Here is a 24,007-nt window from a genome sequence, read left to right as displayed (position 1 = left end):
GTGATGCAGAAAGGGGTTCTCAGCCAGCAGAAGGTGCTGGGGGATATCTGCCTCTCGACAGGTCATCTGTGGCTCAGTCCCCTGGCTAAGTCACAAAGTCCAACTCCATTACAGGGTAATAAAAAGGTCCAAACAAAAATCCTAACAAATTCTAAGTAATAATTCTTCTTTGGTCCCTCTTGGGCCAAACTAATAACCACTTCTTCTCCAGCAGCATTGCCCCCACGGCCTCCCTGCCCCAGGGACCCCAGCAATTTACCTCTGGTATCACCCTGCTCCCACTTACAAGACCTATCCCAGGACTTCTCCCATGGAAGCCTAACCTGCTCCCCTGTGGGTTTGTTCTACCCTCTTTAGGCCCTAACTCAGGGCTTCCCCAACAGGAATCTAGTCTACTCTACTCCCTATGGGTTTTGTCCTACCAGCTCCTTCTTACTCCTTTCCCAGAAAGGCATTTCTACCTGTTGGACTTTCTGATCTAGAGGCCTGCAGCAGCTCTCTTCCCAGAGCCCAATGAGAGGCACTCCCACACTGCCTCCCTTCCCCAGGGACCCTGCAAGCTCTCTCAATATTAACTCCAAGTCCTCATTCAAGGCCTAACCCCACCTCCTATAGACCCCTTCCAGCCTACTACAGGGCTTCTTTAGAACTCTGTCTCTCCCCTTTCCTTCTAAGCAACTTTTCCTTTATATAGTTCTAGCAGCCACTTTCTATTCAGCTGCTCCATTACTAATTATCTAAAGGGACACCACCTGGAGCACCTTATTATTCCCAAGTGTAGCCCACAGGATCCTCAAGGGCCAATTATGCTCTGGCCCCATGACAGGATCACTCATATATAATTCCCCAGATCATCCCCAGAGCCTTTTTTAAAATATAGGTACAAACTTGATACTCTCCAATCCTCTTGAAACAGTGGGTGATTTTTAATGAGAGATTGCATATTTTTGTTTGTACTTAAGATCTCCAGAACTCTTGGATGTAGATCATCTGGGCCTGTTGACCTATTGGTTTTAAATGATCACTTTGCTCCAGCTCTACTTCTGACACCCCTGTCTCATCTTTATTACCCAGATTACCTTTATTAACATGGAGTTTTTTAACTCATATGGATGATTCTGCCTTCCTATACATGCACACAACTTCCATGGAGCACAATCCTTAGCTGCACTGAACTCATGGTTGGGACACATAAGGGAAGAGGGTACACAGGGGTACCTTGAAACCATTTATATTCCTCATCTAATCATGGGGCCAGCACACTGGCCCCCTATTTTGCATGTTGCTTAGGTAATATCCAACCTGCCAGATACTGACACAGTGCATTGCGCTGTACCTTTGCCTCCTCTCACTTTCAGACAGCCCCAACAAAACCCTTGCACTGAGGATGCCAGGAAGGACTGGTGTGAAATTAACGAGGATTCGCTCATACTAAGGAAATCATGAGTTGTTTCTTTAAGGCAGCTTTAAGTCGCAAAGTGACTTTAGCAAGGCAAAGCATGTGGTCCTCTGCTTTTTTTCTTTTTTAAATAACCTCTTTAACAAATTATACTTTCCTGTAGATGGTAAGTAACAAATGGGCATTAGTTAAAAAGCTGGACACAAAACACCTAGTCAAAGTCAGGCACATTCCTCTTGTCGGTAGCCACACTGTAATACAGAAATTTAAATGAGCCACAATTGGTACATTCAGGGAAGCAGTTGCATCTCAGTTATCTGAGTCAGAAGTGACCAGTTGTGCTGATATGATAGATTTAAAAATTCCTGGAGGTTGATGGCACAGAGTTTGTAAAAAAAAAATCACGTAAAAATATTGTAAATAATTTTAGAAGCTGACATGCCTTATATACACCTGAAAATCAACCTCAGCTCCTTGGCCAACATCCATTTAATGCACTGAAACAGTTAGTGGACATTGGTTCATTTGTAAGTAAGTATACCATAAGGGAGATTTTTAAAAACTGGGGTTTTATTTGGATTTTTTAAAAAACAATGCTTAACCATTTTCTCTCTCCAAATGCAGTACAAACATCAGTTTGTTATTTTAGGCTAGAGACCAAATGATAGAGGAAATTTACTGTTTCTTCTTTTACTTTATTTAGACCATCAAAAGGAGTTTTTATATTTTAGTTCAATAAGAATCACATGGGAAATTGATTTTCACACATCCATTTTGGTATGAGCTAAGAATGCAATTGACTTTTGTCATCACTTCATACTGTGTTAATGGAAAAACATAGACGTGTCCTGTAGCCATAAGCCACCTAAACTCCCCAGAGATTCTAACCACAGATTATGTTGTCTATGGGATAAAATGCTTGGTTTACGTTGAACTGAACTTTATCAGGAGTGAAGAGCAACTGAAAGTTTTGCTTTTACTAAAATTTCTATTTTCCCCCCATTGATTTAAATAGGTCTTATCTCTGTTACAAAGCAAACACCAAAAAGTATTACAGGACACAGTTGGGTCTTACTACCTCAACTTAGGGCTCTATTTTATGGGTTTATGGGGACCAAGTAATTTGTAGTGTGCTACATTGGCCCTTGGAATATAAAAACACTGCTACTTTTTAATGTTTCCTTATAATTCAGTCCTTCCAGATGTTTAATCATTTTTGTTGTTTTTCTCAAAATTTCCTCCAATTTGTCAATAACTTTCTGGTAATAAGATGTTCAGAACAATGCAGCATTCTAGGCATGTCTGTCCAGGACGATGTAGATTGTGACCTTGTTCAACCATGATGGGATTTCTCTGCACGTACATTGCCTTCCCCAGCTCTGCACTGCAGCCTCAATTTACATTACTGTATTCAAGTATCCCCTTCTTAGTGAAAAATCTGTGTAACAGAGTAGCTGGCCAATTAAAAGAAAATGGGCTCAGCTCTTCTGTTCCACTGTAAGTGCTCCCAGCTGAGCCACTTAAGAGAGCAGGGCAGCACCTGGGGCTATAAAGAGTCAGTGAGGGGTCAAAGCAGACTCGGGGTTTGGCTAGATTTGTTATCACTTCAATCTGCCCACACTAGCCAATGACACTGAAACCAGCCCTAGAAAATATGAATAGGGAAAGCACTGAGGAAGGCTGGATGCAAACGAGGAAAAAGAAAAGGGTAGATTCTTTAGAGCCAGAAGGAGCAGAAAATGGGTAGGCAGGAATGGGATATGGGGGAAAAATTACCTAATAGTGAAATCCCTGGCAAAGGGCATAAAGATAGGGGATGTCAACCCCCAGATGACTTCAGAAGGGTTCAGAAAAAAGTGCTGGAGATATAGAGCTTGTCTACATGTGCAGCACTGCCGCTGTAGTGCTTAGTTAGGACACTACCTATGCCAGCAGGAGAATTTCTCTCATCAGCCTAGGTACTCCATCTCCCCGAGAGGCAGTAACTATGTCAATGGGAGAAGCCCTACTGCAACATAGCACTGTCTACAGAGGGGATTAGGTCAGTATAACTATGATGTGGATTTCCCCCTGAGCGACACAATTATATGTCATACATTTGTAGTGTGGACCAGGGCTTAGTACGAGCTAGGAAACTACCTGATGGAGACTTGTAAGTGAAGAGCAAAAACAAAAGAACAAGAAGAGAAGCTCCTTAAGACAAAGGTGCTAGGAAAGCTAAAAATAAGCTGAGCTACCCAGGTTTCTAACTGAAATGAGAGGGGTGGTATATGGTGTGCCATTTGGAATGTCAGAAAAGGAAATAAAGGAATAGGTGAAAATAAGGTGATAGATGCAAGATGGTAACTAGCAGAAGAGGAGGTGATAGCTGTGCTGGTCACATTTAAGAGAAGGACACTTCCAGATAGAGTAACATGGGGTGCATGGGGTAATATCCTTTTATTGGACCAACTTCTGTGAAAGAGACAAGGCTTTGAGCTTACACAGAGCTCTTCTTCAGGTCTGGGAAGGGTGCACAGCATGTCACAGCTAAATACAAGGTCTCTCTAACATCCTGGGACCAACATGGATACAACACCATTGCAAATATCTTTAGGGTATCAGATGTTCTGAACTAAGCCCTATATATATATATATATATATATATATATATATATATATATATATATATACACACACATATACACACACACACACACCCTCCTCCACTGAAATGCTACAGGTGTCCAAAGATTTGGTCACGTAGCAAATACTTCCAAAAGGAAATTAAGGTGTGGCAAGCGTGGAGGTAACTATTCACATATCTGTGAGGAACAGACAGAATGAATATATTCTAACTGTGGAGGAAAACACAGCTCAACATATGAAGGATGTATTGAGGCAAAGCAAGCTAGAGAAATATAAAAACCAAAATCATTAACATCATCTCATACGCAGAAGCTGCCAGAAGATACCTAAAATAAAAAAAAAGGGGAAAAAAGAAAACCCAGTATGGGGACAGGGATTATCAAGCAACAGAACACTGGGAAGGAAGTGATGAGTGACATTGGGGTAGAAGGAGATGATATGCTACTTATAGAAAAATAGAGATTTGTTGCATTTATGATTGAAGTTAATTTGTACTCCTCAGACAGGAATGCAAACAGCGAACATGAGAATTACAGTTAAAGCTGCTGAAAAGTACCTACCAGCTAGCACCCTATCAGTGGAATGACTTGATACTTTCCTAAGTGAAGGAAATATTGAAGGGTAAGAGAATGAGGGTGACTAATAACTGGAATACACAGTCTTATAGCAAGTAAGTAGGAATTAAAGAAATGTATTACTGACATGAAAACAAAGCTTGACATATTATATATGCAAGAGATTTGGCTAACAGAAAAACTAGACTATAAAAATCACAGGATATGGAATATATAGATATGACAGAAAAATAGGAAAGGGTGGGGCTGGGCTGTCTGCACCTTCATTAAGGAGAATCTAAACAACCTGGAAGTAGAGGTTAAAAAGCTAAATATTGAGTCTAATGCTACTGAGATACTGATACAAAACAACTCTGTGTCTCTCAGGTGATATGTTTATAACCTGTGCAGAAAACTAGAGGCTATATAACTGAAAGAAAGAAATGCAGGTGTCACATGCCCATACAATATCTGTGGTGATCTGAACAGTCACAACAGTTTATAGGAATGTAGGACAAATGATACAAATGGAAAATGTCCATAGGAATTTTGTGATGATAATAATTAAGTAATATTAAATAAGGCACCTACCAGGTTCTGTGAAGAGGACAGATGCCTCTCTTGCCTAGACTTGGGAATAGCTTTTAGTAACATAGGAAGCAAATGCAGCTGGGAAATATACAGAGAGAAGGGAATGGATAGTGACCACTTCCCAGCATTAATTACATATAAAGGAAAAGGACATATTGAAGACAAGAATAAAACCCCCATTTGGAACCTTTTAAAAAAAAGGCAAATTGGAAACTCTTTAGACACAAGTGAGGAATATGTGGGTGAGCAGAGGAGAAGGAATTCTGTAGTAACGTTACAAAGGGAATTATAAAGACAGCCAGCCTACCCATTCCTAAAATACCTACCCTAATTAAAGATAGTAAAAAGTATACCATGGTGGAACAAGGAATGTGACAAGGTAATTAAGGAAAGGAACAAGGCATATAAGAATGAAAAAACTACATTAAATTGATAGGACTTATTGACATATTAAAAAAAATAAGGCAGTTGCACAAGCGCTATAAAAAAGGACAAAGAAAGAAAGCTGGATGCAATACTGCTGGAAAGTAAATACAGATGTACAAGCAACTTTGGGAAATGACTGGAATAAAGAGTAAGAGCAACACAATACCAAGCTTTGAAGTGGAAGGCCATGTAGTAATAAGCTCCAACAAAGAATAAGTGGAAATTCTGGTTGCCATGTTTCAAAAAGTGAGCAATGATGAGGATCAGAGGATAGAAATTAGGGAAAGGAAAAGAACATTTCTTAATAACTATCAGATGATGAAGAGGTGGGTGGATGGTGTGGATCTTATTTTAAATGAAAACCTCAGGATGAGGGAACTCCAAAAAGTGATAAGGAGCAAAAGCATGCACCAGGGAAAAACAAAATAAGCTTTGAAATGCTTAAACACAAAGGTGATGAAAACCTATCTGATTCCTTATCAGAGTTGCAGGTATTATACAATGGCAAGTTTGACAGCAGAAACAATATATTTAATGAAATATTACTACTAGCAACCAAACTGGCTTGGTGGGCTTACCTGCTGATGTCTCATTGCTGGAGAACTGGACCCCAAGGAACAGTGAGGATGCCAGGGGGAGTGAGGGATGCTCCCCTGGCAGGGATGATCCTTGATGGAATCTTCCCCCTTTTAAAAGGTGGCTCCCTATGGGCAACTATAATCCTCTTAGCTCAGCTCTGTAGGAGCCACATGGCCCATGCCCCAGGCCCTGGCAATCAGCCAGAAGTGCTGCAGAGACAAAGGGCCTTGGCCTCATACTGCCTTCCTGGGATCTGCATGGATACTGGAGGGATGCACAGGTTTTGGGGTCTAGGCTACTGGAGCAAGACAGGTGAAGGAAGGGACCCCTGATAGAATGACATGTGGGAAACTCCATGAACAGAATTGCAGGGAGTTTTCCTTCTCCTTCACCTGCCCGCCATGGACATTACCATGGTAAAGAGCGCTCTAACCCTGTATTGCTAATCTTTCTTCATCACTTTGAGTTACCCTTCAGTCTTCACTGGTGCTACCAACACTCCCAGTTTGATATAGTCTGTAATTAAATGCACTGTTTAACTTCACTTCCAAATCATTAATAAGTATGTTAATTAAAACTAGACCTAATGAAGAATGGTCTTTGAGAGTCAAATGATATTTGAACTATATCAACTGTAACCAAGGATGGATCATATCACTTGCCTACCATACCCAAAGCACTTATTTTACCTTAATACAAAACTCACCATATTGAAATGCACCTCTGCTTGACCTTTCCCAATCAAGTAATTACAGAGGTCTGACTACTGTCAGCATCTAGCTACTGGTATCCCATACTCATCCTTATTCAGGACCAAATAGAAATTTTAAGTTGGCACATCGCTGTTTCTGTGCTTCATACCTCTAAAAGTAGCACAATATAAGAAATACCTACTCAATCACCCAAAATACAGGTAATGCAAGATAAATTTTAGAAGACATTCTGGTACACCCCCACCATATTGCAATCATCAACCCTTCCAGGTTCAGAGACATGCTGGAGGTGTAGTAACTCACTCTCCTCATTAAAACATTGGCGATCTGGCTGGAGCAAAGGAAATCTCCTCTCCACCCAAAGACAAGTGCATTACAAATGCACTTCACCCTTCTGCAATCCTCCACCTTGTTTTTTTGAATGAAGACAACCCCATACTATCCTACTTTTTAAAACGTATTCTCACAGCTCCATTACAGTGAGATGCTGGAAAGAACCAAGGTGCCCCTCATCCCCACTGGCTGATTGAAAAATGAAACCGGTGTCCAGGTTCATAATGAAAAATAGTCAGCCAGCCTAGACTTATTCTCCCATTCCTAGGGAATGCTGCAAGACAGTCTCACATCAGGCATGTCCCATGCTGGAACACATCACAAAGTAGGGTCTTAACCTATTGCATCAGTGATAAATCAATTTGTATGCTCCTCCATGCCTATTAGTTCAGGTTTCATAAACAGAGGTAACTATCCTCTTCTTCAAACCCTTCCACCACCTTCCTTTTTCATTCTGTTTCCACTCACAGACTTGCCATCCCTTTGTACGTTAGAAATGGGACAGAACTGCACACTGACAGGCAACATGTGTTACCTGGACAGTGACCAACATCCAGGACAAAAATTATTCTTTTTTAATTAAAGTAAGCACATTTACAATTAAATTTTGACTTACACATTATGGCCTGATCCTACAAACAACCACCTCTAGGCAGAGCACTGCAAGCAGAGCCATTGCCACCAACAGGCCCACTTGTGGCAGCTAGGACCCTGCCAGGCAGCAAGCACCTCTGAGCTGGGCTCTTAAGTAGTTCAAGTTCTTGAGGGTTTCCAATTAACTACTATTTTTTAAAATACATTCATGTATTATTTTTAAATGGTTTATGTTGTAGGTACCTAGCGAGGGAGTTCCTTTTGCATGTACTCTGTTCATATCTGATTCTGTGTATCTATTGACATTTTTCCATGAAGGAATAAAGTTACTAAAAAAAGAACCTAAAGCCAGTCCCAGCAGCACTCAACTAATTTCTTTGCCATTTGTGATTACCCCTTGTGTGCCTGAGTTTTTAATCCTGTGATAATGCACATATCTGGCCAATCTGAATTATTTTCAGATAATATTTTACCTGACTTTGCCTATTCCACATAGTCCTTGCATTTATGTGTAGGCACACTATTTTTAACTATTTTTTTAGTCACCTTTTTATTTTCTTCTTCAGGTCACCCTCATCTCCACATTGTTCAAGTGAAAGGACATAGCAGATTTTTTTTTTAAATTAAATTCAAATCTTTCTCCTCTATACTCTTTCTACTTAATTTAAAGCTATGTAACAAGCCCGGTCAGCTTTGAATCCAGGAAACGGGTATCCTGTCAATAAGTGATGATCATCCAATCCATTCTGCTCACAGAAAGCATTTCAGTGATCCATGAATACAATACATCCTCTTCACAACACGGGGCTATTCACTGGTTGGTCTAAGCATTAGTATTGTTTTTCCTGCACTTGCCCTTACTGTTTTGGGGGGAGAGGAGGAAGACAGTTTAGATGTACAACAATTTTTAACTTCTGAATGTTGAAAACAGTTATGTTTCTTAATACATAGTGAAGAGGACAACTGTGATGCTTCCCAGCAGTACCCAGGGTTGCAAGACACCTCATCTCTACCTTCCCTTAGCCTAAGGAAGTCTAGTCTGTGCTGTGTGGATCAGCTCCCTGAAACAATCAGCCTCTGGCAGCACAACCATTACCTTCCAGGCCTCATTTTCTTCATACCAACAGGTGCATACCAACCCGAGTCCTCGGAGAGTTTCCTGCAGAGTCCAGCCCCTGATCTGTTGAACACTCATAGAATTACCAGGCCTGCTATTCCCAAAGAAACAGAACACGTCAACTTGTGAACTATCGTACACATACAATATTATTAATGTTTGTTATGGTAGTGCCTACAGACCTATGAAAAATGGGGCCCCATTGTGCTAGGCCCTGTATATATACACTGCAAACTAAAATAATAAAACGGATTGTTTTTTAAACATAAATGGAACAACGTTTTTATTTTCCTCACTTCAAGATTCCATCCAAAACAACTGTGGATTGGATTCGGCCCACTGAAAGAAGTACAATTCTCTCCCCTTCTGACAGTGATGGATTCATTTTAATTTCAAACATACAGAGGAAATATTTCAGAGTAGCAGCCATGTTAGTCTGTATCTGCAAAAAGAACAGGAGTACTTGTGGCACCTTAGAGACTAACACATTTATTTGAGCATAAACTGTCGTGGGCTACAGCTCACTTCACTGAGAACATGAAACACATGTTCTCTGTGTATATAAAATCGTCCTGCTGTATTTTCCACTGCATGCATCCAATGAAGTGGACTGTAGCCCACGAAAGCTTATGCTCAAATAAATTTGTTAGTCTCTAAGGTACCACAGGTACTCCAGTTATTTTAGAGGAAATATTGCGGCTGCTGATGTTTTGGACCTATATGCCTTTTGGCTGCAGTTGACTAAGTTTTGAAAGGTCACTAAAAAGAGGGTTTTCAAAAAGTTTATTAATATATGGGATGACTGCACGTATGTTCAAGTATTCACCTTTGAGGGTCTCTGTGATCTAATCAGCTAAACACTTGAGGCCTTATGCAGATGAACTGTAAATGATACAGTTGAGTCCAAAACCAAATCCCACTGCTTTGTTTATTTGAGTGGTGCTGAACTTTTTGTACGTTTCCTCATCCCTAATGTAAAACTTATCAAAGTTATTAAGAACCATATTTCAGTTTTCTGTATTAACATTTTTATTTTATAAAGAGATTATCAGCAAGAAAAAAGTATATAGGATTAGATATCAAAATGTATAATATTTTCCATAATGTATCGGAATACTATATAACAAAATATAAATTTGAAGATTAAAAATACCTCTTAAATACTTAACAAACATTTTAATATTCTCCAATAGATAAGAACACTCAGTTTCACTGATTAGGAATGAAGATATTGCACTGAAGTGTTACAGTATAAAGTCCACACAATTAGTACTTGGGCTTATAACTCTTCAGTGTATGTGACAAATTTACAAGTACTGAAAAACTAGAGGTTCAGTGTGTTAAATTACTAAAATTATCATTCCAAATCTTCAGTTAGCATCTCAGAAATCACTGATGTAGCTACTAAACGTATGCTGCCTGTAATTTAAAAACTTTATTTCTGTAAAATGCTTAACTGCCAAACATTTCACTTACATTTCTTGTTATCCCAAAGATTATCATAACTAAACGAAAAGATAAGTACAAACCTCTGTAGTGAATGTTTTACTATAAAAAACATTCATATTAATTAAAAAAAACACATAAATTAGTCCATATTTTCAACATCAAAACCTTTTTTTTATTTAAAACAGGCAATATTTGTTCTAATCTGACAGTAAGTATCAGAGTCAGACCAGGTAAATACACTGTGATTCATTAAATAGCATTCTCGTTATCAGCTGATATCTTTAATGGAAAAGGGAATTGCTTACTACCAAACTTGCATCTTTTCTAACAGTACCAAAATACCGCCAAGACACTCATTTAATGGAAAAGTTTTCAATTTTAAGGGAGTTTTCAAAAGCACCTCACACTTATGAAAGAGGACACTTATTTGTTTCAATGATCACTTAAAACTTGGCCATTCAAATCATCACAGTCCAACCTTCCTGGCACATATACCTATACTGTCCCTTAAAGGGACACTGTCAACTTAAATTTGATGCTTTTTACAAAATTTAAAATTTGTAAAAAGCAAGATTTTATAAAACCTAAAACAAAACAATTTCCACAACTTTTAAAAAATCCCAATGAAAGTAGCTGTTTTTAAGCAAATATACATTCTCCTGTAGTGCTGTAGACTCAGAGTACACCAGAAATTTTAAATTGAAAATGACTACATAAACAAAAATGAAAATTGCTTCATTGATTTTCATTATCCAAACTGAAAGAAATGCAAAAAAAACCCCCAAAGTAAGAGCAGTGAGCCAGATTTTAAAAGGTATATAGATGCCTAAAGATGTGGATAGGCACCTATTCGGATTTTCAAAAGCACCTTGGTGTCTAACTCCCTTTGATTTCATGGAGTTAGAGCCATAGGCACCCATCTGCACTTTTAGAGGCCTAAATACCTTTAAAAAATATGGCCCATAGTGACAATTAGGTTGTATTTTTAAAGATGTTTCACTTTTAAGAATTTAAAGTGTTAAGCAACATGGGTAAAGCAATTTGTGTTGGCAGCACAAATTCTACTCTCATTCACAAGGGTCTGTCTACACAGGGATAAAAAACCCACAGCAGGCATGGGTCAGCTGACTCAGGCTCCTGGGACTCAGGCTGTGGGGCTAAAAATTGCTGTGTAGATGTTTGGGCTCGGGGAGTTCTGGGACCCTGTGAGCCCAAGTCTGTCAGCTGACCCAGGTCAGCCATGGCTGTCTTTTATCCCTGTGTAGATGTACCTTTAATTTCCCTTAAATAGGAGGATTGTTGGGTGGTGTAGAGTCACACCGCAGCTGCAATATCACTCATAGAGACCCCCTGTAGTATCCTCACAAAGGGGACATTTCCAGGGCATTTCCAGGGGACATTTCCTCTTCACTCTGGCTATCCCCATCTGCCAGAATGGACCCTTGGAGCCATGGGCAGGTGGGCATAAATTAAAGATTTGTGGAAAATACCCATGGCCAGTCACAGATTCCAGGGGCTGTGAAGGTGAGTAAAGCCACACTAGGTGCAGCTCATGGTGGAGGAATCAAGCACAGTTCAGACATAGCTCAGAACCTGGGCCATGAATTTTAAGCTGACGGTATCTCTTTAAGAAAAAATGTTAGGGTTTTTGAGCTAGTAAAGCACAAGTAGGCAGATGGATCAAAGCTTAACTACATAGTAAACATCTTGGGGCAGATACTGTGGCATAGTTCAAACAAATAAGAAAACACAATACAATTTTGGAAGGCACTCCCAAAATATGAATATCAAGAGTACCCAAAGTGAAAGCATATGCTGAATTAGTTATGGGTGTGTTCTTTTTCCAGCTACACAGGATGAGCAGTTGTTTTTTCCACTGTGAAAAGAAACTTGCGTCACTAAGTGACTTTATACATAATGAGAGATCATGACGACAGAACCTGGGTCCTGATTCTCGCCAGCATTACTCTAATATTACACCAGCATAAGCACCTTGATTTCAGTGGAGTTACACCAGCATAACACTACGGTGAAATCAGGCCCCTGAAGTTTTCAGTTTTCTTCCAGTTACCACCAAATCATACACCAGTGGAGATACTATGGTTTTATACTTATGTAACTGGGAACAGAATCATGGCCAATGGTATTACGCCAGCACAAATGAGAAAATAATTTACTTACCTTGATTTATGTAAGACTGAGAAGTACTCTCTTTTCCACACCAGCATTCCTCCCACCCCCACCTATGTAACCAATCTATGTAACCTCCCCACTGAGCACTGTAGAAAAGGAGAAAAGGCCAGAATGGCTACAATCCCCACCACTGATTTGAGACCCCCAAAGGAGCTGTGACACTCCCCTACACACACACACACACACCCCAACTACTGATGCCAGATATAAACCAAGAATGCAAAGTGGTTTGAACAGGTACTTTAGTAAATGTTGCCAATTATTCTCCTCCCCACAAACAAACCCAGCAACCTTTTCTGCAATGTAGGGAAACCCTCTCTGTTCATCCTTGACAAAAAGCAGCAGTTTTATTCAAACTCTTCTGGTTTATGCAACACTAAAAAAAAAAAAAAAAAAAAAAACCATCAAAGCAAATACTATCCACTTGGCTGCCACTTAAGTTTTCTTGATAAGAAGACTGGACCTCGGGATGTAAAGGAGTTTCCTTTCTTCTCTTGCCCTTAGCTCCCAAGAGAAAGAAGGAAGGAAAGAAAGAAAGAAAGGGGCCTAGGAGGGGTTCTTCTCCCTGGGATTCCGTGCACCTTCCACAAGAGTGGAAAGGAGGACAAGAGATGGAGAGGGCCACGGGGACAGATGGGATGGGAGTGAAGAGCTGCTAGTGCAGGGATACGGGGTCCTGTGGGGAGGGGAGGAAGAAGGAGTCTGTGGGTGCAGGAAAGGGATAGAGAAGGAAGCCCCAGGGGGCAGGTGGACGGTGCCTGCGCGCAAGGAGATGAAGGGGCGAGGAGAGATGCAGCAGTCCTTGGATGCAGAGGGGATAGAGGCACCCTGGGGGCAGGGGGATGGTGCAGAGAGAGGGGTTGGGAGATGAAGACAGAGCAGCCCATGAGTGCAGAGGGGATAAAGGCACCCTGAGTGCAGGGGGCTGGGGGAGATGAAGACAGAGCAGCCCACTGGGTGCAGATGGGAATGGAGAAGCCCTGGGTGCAGAGGGGCCTGGGGGGCTGGAGAGGGGGGGGGGAGGCGGTGGGCGCCGAGAGGGGCCCCTTACCCGTGGTGGAGAGCACGGTGCTGGCGAAGAAGAGCGCGGAGGTGAAGTCCCAGTTCCAGTTGCCCGAGGCGTTGCCCAGCACGGACACGCCGTAGTTGCTGGCCTCCAGCACCCGCCGCAGGAACTGCTCCAGCTGCTGCTCCGACAGGCACTCGTGCTCCTCCAGGAAGCGCCGCTTCAGCTTGCGCAGCTCCTGGCGCAGCAGGTCCTCGTAGGGCAGCTCCACCGAGGAGAAGACCACGGCGCCGAAGACCAGGTAGAGCAGGTAGCCCAGCACCAGGAAGGCGAAGCACCAGGCGGAGCGGTGCCTCTCCACCAGCCGCACGCACGAGCAGCCGGCCAGGGACTGCAGCATCTTCCGCCGCCGCCGCTCCCGCGGATCGAGCTGGCCCCGCGCCCCGGGGAAGCGCGCGCGGCAGGGAGGGAGCCTCCTCGCTCAACCAGCGCCTGCGGGCCGGGCTCGCTCCGCAGCAGCCTCCAGGGCAGCGGCGAGGATCAGGCCCGCCCTGGTTGGCGGGGAGAGGGGGGGAGATACGGACTGGCCAGCGGCCCGCCCTCCCAAAGCCACACGCCGGCCGGCCAGCCCCAGCCGCTTCTCCGGTTCCTGTTTCCTTTCTGTGACTTTCAGGCTAAAAAGCGCCGCTGATGTGGCACTCACGTGGTTTCCCGGCTCAGGTAACCGGCAATGGAGCAGCCGCCCTGCTCGGGGTGGCTGCTATTTATTCCCGGGCGAGCTCGCACGCACGCACAGAGCCCAGCCTGAGCCCGTCCCCCCGCGCCTCGCATGCCCCCGCCTGGCCCCCCGGGTACACAGAGGACCCTGCTGCGATCTTGGGCTTGGCGCGAGATAAGGAACAGCTTGCCACGGCTCTGTTGATAAACCCTGCCCCACACCGAACTGATAGCAGGGACAGATGGAAAACTGGGGGGGGGGGGGGTGCAACAGAACAAAGGTGTGTGTGTGAGAGATCTGAAATGCTTCACTTCCTCTGCTAGCCCAATGTGAGACGAGCAAGGGAAGTCTTCTATGACCCTGGCCGGTTCCGGAAACTTAGCCTGCCCCAGGGATGGGGGCCTCCGTGTGCACACAGCCCATGAAGGGGCCAGTTCTGCCACTGCCATGATGCTGAATTCCTGAGGTATATAATGTATAACATCAAATTGGGGTGAGATGCAGGTAACTTTGGGGTTCTAAAGAAGTAACATTCCTAGAAATGTATTATGTAGTCCCACAAATCAATTGGCAGCAGTTCAGTTACACAGCAGAGTCAGTCTCTAAGGTGCCACAAGTCCTCCTTTTCTTTTTGCAAATACAGACTAACACGGCTGCTACTCTGAAATCTCAACCTAGTATCTTTCAGCAACACTAAATTGTCTTTAAACATATTTATTAGCTATAAAACATTGATACATAATGAACAGTGCTACAGAAATCAGTAATGATGATTAATAATGAATGTTGTCTAAAAGAGTGCAATGCAAAACTGTTGAAGTGAGCATTTGGAGCAAACATTTCTGGCTTCCATCTAAGACTGTGTATTTAAAAGTCATTAAATACAGAGTCATAAAACTTCACTGAGTAATGACACACAACACACGCACACCTGGGCTCATTTCCTCCAACAGCTTAATCATTAATTCCCCCAAATTCCAGATTCCTTATGTAATTAAAAACACCATTTAAATGAAAGCAATATTTTTTAGGCATTGGGCTTTCATCTTCATCAAATGCATTCAGTGTGACCAAGATACAGTAAATTGTTTCCCAAAATATAACAGCATCAAATAGATACTCTTCTGGTTATGGATAGGGGTGGACAAACGAGTTAATTTAAATATAACAATCAACCTCCACCTTTTCCTAACCCCCAAAACAAATGTCCTTTTAAAGTTAGAAACTGTTTAGTTAAGAATGCACCTCTTCTGAGGGGCAATAGAAAACTACAGTTACCTCTGCTGTGACCAAACATTTACATAAACCTTCAATAGGATCCTGCTGGACTCCCAGCTATTTCCTCAGCTCTTCATTTTTGTGAATCAGTTACTCTCATACAGCCCCATGCCTGCCTAGAGAGAGACTTGAGTCTCTTTGCTGCCCCAAAATTTCACAACTCTTAACTCTGTGACCTTTCCTCCAAAGATCATCAGAAATATGGGACATGGGGATCAGTCAGAGTATAACAGAGCTGGGCTTTTTCACTTAAGCATTCAAACTCTTGTTCTCAAACCAAACTTTCTGGCATTTTGAATTTTGACCAACACTGTGTAAGATAGTGTTTTAATTCACAGCACCCAAGTTATACATTTGTCTCAGAATCTGTACCAATCGTGTAGTGAAATATTCCATAGCAATGTATACACAACAGGGAACAGAGAGAAGGATATTGTGATATTGACTTGTCTGGGTTTATACGATCATATTTTTGCATTCAGCTATATAACAAGTTTAATCTTAAAGTAAGATCTGACTCTTTGCCCATCTCACTTTGCTAGTCAAGATCAGTTTTACATAGGAATTGGCCAAGTGGATCAGATCGGTGAATCTAATCTAGTATATTGTCACTGAAGGTGCAAAAAATCCTGCAATAGTTTGTTATGGGATAGCCTGTCTCCAGGAAATTTTTCTTCCTTATCCTTTTAAAGTTACCTCATTAAACCACATCACCACTTGACCCTGCCGCTGGCTAAATCCCTAATTTCCTTTGTGCTGGGAAGGATGCTGCCCCTGTTGTAGGGAAAAGAGGTCTTGGGACAGATGCCAGTGCTCCCCATGGCACTGAGCCCAGTGCTGAGGCATGAATAAACTTGTCTGCAAGCTGCCTGTTCTGTAGGGTAAGATCACACATTCTTCCAATTCTGCATCTTCCTATATTCCTACTAGTGACAAGTGGTAGAGGACAAAACTGGAGGTTCTCCTGATTTCCCCCACAAAACTAAGCTGGCAGCCACATTTCTGTGACCTTTATGCCTCGTCTGAATGCCAAATGTGGCAGGGAGTCACTGATCTTCTTTAGCACCACCACTGAGCAGCGGTGGCAGTCTTTTCTTGTCGTCAAGAGTCAAGTCAAGAGGCTTCTCCAGTGTGTAGTCCAGAAAGAATGGGGCATCATTTTCTAGATTATCCTCTTCCAGTGTATCCAAAGAATTTAAGGATCTCATGCCAGATTTTTTAGAAAGTGGTACGAATTATACCTGACAGGTCACTCACATAAACTGCTGCGAATTATATCCGATAGGTCACGCACAGTTCGAGTCTAGGCTGAGGCACACGAACAAAGTCCACAACTGCAGAGTTCCCAAAAATACTAAGTTTATTACGCTCGAGCATGGTGCCCCCTGCTAATCAGGAGGGGACCCCGCATGCAGGTTACACAAAGATTATGTACCTTTTAGCAAAGCACGTTGCCCTCGTGCATCGGAAACCTTAGCCAATAGACAAACCCTTCCCTTATCTACCACCTATCCCTGCTAGGTACATTCCCCGTGCTAAACCATTACTTCAGCTACATTACATGGTCCTAAAGCAATGCATCAGTAACTTTTCTTATCAGGAAGGGAGGCCCACATCAAGGCAAGAAGGCAGGGAGTTAGGAACAGACAAAGAACAGAAACCGGGAGTCAAGACAGGCTGGAAACAAGGGGGACGGTTTTCACAGGAATGCAGTATCTAAGGAACACTCCTCTTGGTGCATGATGTGCTTGCTTTTAGACAATGGTGGGCCCCAAACCAAAATGGAGTCACATATGCTAACTTTTCCTTAACAAAAGGTATGCAAGTACTCAGTGAGATTTTCAAAAGCACTAAGGCACTTAATAGCTATTGCTTTCTATAGGTGTTAGGCACCAAGATGATTTTGAAAATCCCACTAGGTGCCTAAGTACCTTTAAAAATCTGGCCCCTTATTTAATGAGAATGATCCTAGAAGAAAATATCCCTTTAAGTACCCACCTTCTATTAGGAGTAAGTAATAATATTGAAAAACTTTTGAACTCCGTGCAACATAGCAAATTAAGTCCCCTGCCTGAACCCACATCATGTGGGCAATCTTCATTCTGCTGATGTCATACTGTGGCTATCAGAGCAGTCATTACTTTTGGAGAACCTGAAATAAACAAATTAGTCTCAAAGAAGTTACACTGAGAAGACTGAATTGCAATAATGAACTGCAGCGTCCTTCATGACCTTCCTTCAAATTTGGCTTTAGGGAAAATCAGAGATGCATTAAATGTAGGAAATTGAAACCTTAAATAGTCAAATCATAAATTATTATGACAGTATCAGCCAGTAATGTAGGCCTTCTATGAATTCACTTATAAAGGATCCTCACAAGGTCAGTTAGTCCTATGGACACATTTTATTAATAAAAAAAGACAAAAACTATTCCCTTCCACATCCTGTGGTATCCATTAGAACTCCTAAATGAGGACTAAAATATACCTAGAATCTCCACTTCTTAGTGGGTCACATACCAGAGGAATTACTCTACAGCATTGGATGTATTTGTGCTTGTAGATATGTATATCACTCTGCTTGCCTGCTCTGCTCTTGTGAGCAGAGGGCACGGATTTATAAGAATCCTACCCCCACAGCTTTGTGATGCACCAACAAGAAAGACATAAGTTGAGAAGCAGAAAATTAGTAGCCATGTTTTGCTGTTCTACTTGAACTAAAAGGAGTCCTGCCTAAATTGGATTATCAAATAAACATCTTTAAAAGTCAAAGTACACCATCTGATTTTATCCAATAAAATAATGTTTCAAGGGAGGACTTCTTCCCAACCTAATGTAGCAATAGGAAAGAGACAGTAGTAGGAGATAGATGCATTCAGGGTTTTAAAATTGATCAGACACATTTTTGACAGAAAAGCTATTGCTATGGAAGATGAAAGGGACAGCAGAATTTGTCCATAACATTTTCAATATCCTGCCTGGTCTTAAGCTAGAGGGATCAATGAGATAGATGTAGATAGAGTAGCTTCTTCAGATAATCCTTTTCTGTCAGAAATGGTGCATAAAATGTCCACAAAAGCGAAATCTACCAATTCGTGGCAGCAAAAAAAAGAGTGCAGCTGATTATGGGTTATATTTAGAGAAAGGATGAGGTAATGGAATGGTATGATTTAGAATGCTTATTTTCCATATGAATAGCCAGACAAACTTTTTCTAAACTGTTAGTCATCCACATTCTTTGTAAAGTAATATTCCTTAGATTTGCAATAAAGACTTGTGTGACCTATTACCTCAATGTCCTGAATATATTAGTGATGGATATGCACTTTTCCTAGTGTAATCAGTCAATATCCAATAGGAAAGGTAATTTCCCTTTGTAATAAGGTTTGCCCTATTGGCTATAGTATTAGCCAAATATGAATTTGGTCATGCTGAGGGTAACCCTTCCTAGCTTATTAATAGTTCATATTCTGGCACACCATTAGCTTTGAAGTAAGTTCTCCAGTAATGAACAAGGCTCTTTCTGCACCATCCCTTAAACTGCACCTAACTCTGAAAGCCACTTTGGTAGTATAGACATAACCTCTTATGTCGGTATAACTTACGTGACTCAGGGTATGTCTACACTACGAAATTAGGTCGAATTTATAGAAGTCGGTTTTTTTGAAATCGGTTTTATATATTCGAGTGTGTGTGTCCCCACAGAAAATGCTCTAAGTGCATTAAGTGCATTAACTCGGCAGAGCGCTTCCACAGTACCGAGGCAAGCGTCGACTTCCGGAGCGTTGCACTGTGGGTAGCTATCCCACAGTTCCCGCAGTCTCCGCTGCCCATTGGAATTCTGGGTTGATATCCCAATGCCTGATGGGGCTAAAACATTGTCGCGGGTGGTTCTGGGTACATATCGTCAGGACCCCGTTCCCACCCTCCCTCCCCCCGTGAAAGCAAGGGCAGACAATCATTTCGCGCCTTTTTTCCTGAGTTACCTGTGCAGACGCCATACCACGGCAAGCATGGAGCCCGCTCAGGTAACCGTCACCCTATGTCTCCTGGGTGCTGGCAGACGCGGTACGGCTTTGCTGCACAGTAGCAGCAACCCATTGCCTTCTGGCAGCAGACGGTGCAATACGACTGGTAGTCGTCCTCGTCGTGTCCGAGGTGCTCCTGGCCACGTCGGCTGGGAGCGCCTGGGCAGACATGGGCGCAGGGACTAAATTTGGAGTGACTTGACCAGGTCATTCTCTTTAGTCCTGCAGTCCTATTGAACCGTCTTATGGTGAGCGGGCAGGTGATACGGACTGCTAGCAGTCGTACTGTACCATCTTCTGCCAGGCAGGCAAGAGATGAGGATTGCTAGCAGTCGTATTGTACCATCTTATGCCAGGCAGGCAAGAGATGAGGATTGCTAGCAGTCGTATTGTACCATCTTATGCCAGGCAGGCAAGAGATGAGGATGGCTAGCAGTCGTACTGTACCATCTTCTGCCAAGCAGCCATGAGATGTGGATGGCATGCAGTCCTTCTGCACCGTCTGCTGCCAGCCAAAGATCTAAAGGATAGATGGAGTGGGTCAGAACAAGAAATAGACCAGATTTGTTTTGTACTCATTTTCCTCCTCCCCTGTCTAGATCACACTGCAGTCAGTCACAGAGAAGGCGCAGCGAGGATAATCTAGCCATGTATCAATCAGAGGCCAGGCTAACCTCCTTGTTCCAATAACAACGATAACTTTAGTGCACCATTTCTTATTGGAACTCTCCGTGCAGTCCTGCCTGAAATACTCCTTGATGTACAGGCACACCCTTTGTTGATTTTAGCTCCCTGAAGCCAACCCTGTAAGCCGTGTCGTCAGTCGCCCCTCCCTCCGTCAGAGCAACGGCAGACAATCGTTCCGCGCCTTTTTTCTGTGCGGACGCCATACCAAGGCAAGCATGGAGGCCGCTGAGCTCATTTTGGCAATTAGGAGCACATCAACCACCACACGCATTATCCAGCAGTATATGCAGCACCAGAACATGGCAACGCGATACCGGGCGAGGAGGCGACGTCAGCGCGGTCCCGTGAGTGATCAGGACATGGACACAGATTTCTCTGAAAGCATGGGCCCTGCCAATGCATGCATCATGGTGCTAATGGGGCAGGTTCATGCTGTGGAACGCCGATTCTGGGCTCGGGAAACAAGCACAGACTGGTGGGACCGCATAGTGTTGCAGGTCTGGGACAATTCCCAGTGGCTGCGAAACTTTCGCATGCGTAAGGGCACTTTCATGGAACTTTGTGACTTGCTTTCCCCTGCCCTGAAGCGCATGAATACCAGGATGAGAGCAGCCCTCACAGTTGAGAAGCGAGTGGCGATAGTCCTGTGGAAGCTTGCAACGCCAGACAGCTACCGGTCAGTTGGGAATCAATTTGGAGTGGGCAAATCTACTGTGGGGGCTGCTGTGATGCAAGTAGCTCACGCAATCAAAGATCTGCTGATATCAAGGGTAGTGACCCTGGGAAATGTGCAGGTCATAGTGGATGGCTTTACTGCAATGGGATTCCCCAACTGTGGTGGGGCTATAGACGGAACCCATATCCCTATCTTGGCACCAGAGCACCAAGCCGGCGAGTACATAAACCGCAAGGGGTACTTTTCGATAGTGCTGCAAGCTCTGGTGGATCACAAGGGACGTTTCACCAACATCAACGTGGGATGGCCGGGAAAGGTGCATGACGCTCGCATCTTCAGGAACTCTGGTCTGTTTCAAAAGCTGCAGGAAGGGACTTTCTTCCCAGACCAGAAAATAACTGTTGGGGATGTTGAAATGCCTATATGTATCCTTGGGGACCCAGCCTACCCCTTAATGCCATGGCTCATGAAGCCGTACACAGGCAGCCTGGACAGTGGTCAGGAGCTGTTCAACTACAGGCTGAGCAAGTGCAGAATGGTGGTAGAATGTGCATTTGGACGTTTAAAGGCGCGCTGGCGCAGTTTACTGACTCGCTTAGACCTCAGCGAAACCAATATTCCCACTGTTATTACTGCTTGCTGTGTGCTCCACAATATCTGTGAGAGTAAGGGGGAGACGTTTAGGGCGGGGTGGGAGGCTGAGGCAAATCGCCTAGCTGCTGGTTACGCGCAGCCAGACACCAGGGCGGTTAGAAGAGCACAGGAGGGCGCGGTACGCATCAGAGAAGCTTTGAAAACCAGTTTCATGACTGGCCAGGCTACAGTGTGAAAGTTCTGTTTGTTTCTCCTTGATGAAACCCCCCGCCCCTTGGTTCACTCTACTTCCCTGTAAGCTAACCACCCTCCCCTCCTCCCTTTAATCACCGCTTGCAGAGGCAATAAAGTCATTGCTGCTTCACAGTCATGCATTCGTTATTCATTCATCACACAAATAGGGAGATGACTACCAAGGTATCCCAGGAGGGGTGGTGGAGGAGGGAAGGAAAATGCCACACAGCACTTTAAGCACAGCACTTTAAAAGTTTACAACTTTAAAATTTATTGAATGACAGCCTTCTTTTTTTTGGGCAATCCTCTGTGGTGGAGTCGCTGGTTGGCCGGAGGCCCCCCCACCGCGTTCTTGGGCGTCTGGGTGTGGAGGCTATGGAACTTGGGGAGGAGGGCGGTTGGTTACAGAGGGGCAGCAGTGGCAGTCTGTGCTCCAGCTGCCTTTGCTGCAGCTCAACCATACACTGGAGCATTCTGGTTTGGTCCTGCAGCAGCCTCAGCATTGAATCCTGCCTCCTCTCATCACGCTGCCGCCACATTTGAGCTTCAGCCCTGTCTTCAGCCCGCCACTTACTCTCTTCAGCCCTCCACCTCTCCTCCCGGTCATTTTGTGCTTTCCTGCACTCTGACATTATTTGCCTCCACGCATTCGTCTGTGCTCTGTCAGTGTGGGAGGACAGCATTAGCTCGGAGAACATTTCATCTCGAGTGCGTTTTTTTTTCTTTCTAAGCTTCACTAGCCTCTGGGAAGGAGAAGATCCTGTGATCATTGAAACACATGCAGCTGGTGGAGAAAAAAAAGGGACAGCGGTATTTAAAAAGACACATTTTATAAAACAGTCGCTACACTCTTTCAGGGTAAACCTTGCTGTAAACATTACATACATAGCACATGTGCTTTCGTTACAAGGTCGCATTTTGCCTCCTCCCACCGCGTGGCTACCCCCTCAACCTTCCCCCCTCCCTGTGGCTAACAGCGGCGAACATTTCTGTTCAGCCACAGGCAAACAGCCCAGCAGGAATGGGCTATACTGAGTGTCCCTGAAGAAAAGCACCCTATTTCAACCAGGTGACCATGAATTATATCTCACTCTCCTGAGGATAACACAGAGAGAGAAAGAACGGATTTTGGTTGAATGCCAGCAAACATACACTGCAATGCTTTGTTCTACAGTGATTCCCGAGTATGTGTTACTGGCCTGGAGTGATAAAGTGTCCTACCATGAAGGATGAAATAAGGCTGCCCTCCCCAGAAACCTTTTGCAAAGGCTTTAGGACTACATCTAGGAGAACCGCAAATGCCAGGGCAAAGTAATCCTTTCACATGCTTGCTTTTAAACCATGTATAGCATTTTAAAAGGTACACTCACCAGAGGTCCCTTCTCCGCCTGCTGGGTCCAGGAGGCAGCCTTGGGTGGGTTCAGGGGGTACTGGCTCCAGGTCCAGGGTGAGAAACAGTTCCTGGCTGTCGGGAAAACCGGTTTCTCCGCTTGCTTGCTGTGAGCTATCTTCTTCGTCCCCAAAACCTGCTTCCGTATTGCCTCCATCTCCATTGAAGGAGTCAAACAACACGGCTGGGGTAGTGGTGGCTGAACCCCCTAAAATGGCATGCAGCTCATCATAGAAGCGGCATGTTTGGGGCTCTGACCCAGAGCGGCTGTTCGCCTCTCTGGTTTTCTGGTAGGCTTGCCTCAGCTCCTTCAGTTTCACGCGGCACTGCTTCGGGTCCCTGTTATGGCCTCTGTCCTTCATGCCCTGGGAGATTTTCACAAAGGTTTTGGCATTTCGAAAACTGGAACGGAGTTCTGATAGCACGGATTCCTCTCCCCAAACAGCGATCAGATCCCGTACCTCCCGTTCGGTCCATGCTGGAGCTCTTTTGCGATTCTGAGACTCCATCATGGTCACCTGTGCTGATGAGCTCTGCATGGTCACCTGCAGCTTGCCACGCTGGCCAAACAGGAAATGAGATTCAAAAGTTTGCGGTTCTTTTCCTGTCTACCTGGCCAGTGCATCTGAGTTGAGAGTGCTGTCCAGAGCGGTCAGAATGGAGCACTCTGGGATAGCTCCCGGAGGCCAATACCATCGAATTGTGTCCACAGTACCCCAAATTCGAGCTGGGAATGTCGATTTAAGCGCTAATCCACTTGTCAGGGGTGGAGTAAGGAAATCGATTTTAAGAGTCCTTTAAGTCGAAATAAAGGGCTTCAC

At 43.7% G+C, this 24,007-nt stretch overlaps 2 protein-coding genes across 2 annotated transcripts in view; both read right to left on the bottom strand.

Moving 5' to 3' along the window:
* Positions 1-14,349, bottom strand: part of KCNK1 (potassium two pore domain channel subfamily K member 1) — a 54,877-nt gene extending 40,528 nt beyond the window's left edge. The window contains exon 1 of the mRNA XM_084624852.1: positions 13,628-14,349. Coding sequence (XP_084480978.1) covers positions 13,628-13,982 — 355 coding nt within the window. The 5' untranslated portion in view covers positions 13,983-14,349. The remainder of the gene's footprint in view (positions 1-13,627) is intronic.
* A 2,275-nt stretch (positions 14,350-16,624) lies between these two features.
* Positions 16,625-23,725, bottom strand: LOC311518870 (uncharacterized protein; the record flags this gene model as incomplete). The annotated part of the gene is made up of 3 exons (XM_084624938.1): positions 16,625-16,781; positions 22,142-22,580; positions 23,167-23,725. The coding sequence occupies 3 exons, from the start codon at positions 23,723-23,725 to the stop codon at positions 16,625-16,627; spliced, it is 1,155 nt and encodes a 384-aa protein (XP_084481064.1).
* Between the last annotated feature and the right edge of the window lie 282 nt (positions 23,726-24,007).

The sequence above is a fragment of the Lepidochelys olivacea genome, assembly GCF_965140295.1.
Source record: "Lepidochelys olivacea isolate rLepOli2 genome assembly, chromosome: 3".
In the NCBI taxonomy this organism is placed as follows: Eukaryota; Metazoa; Chordata; order Testudines; family Cheloniidae; genus Lepidochelys; species Lepidochelys olivacea.
This window is presented reverse-complemented; position numbering and strand designations above follow the sequence as displayed.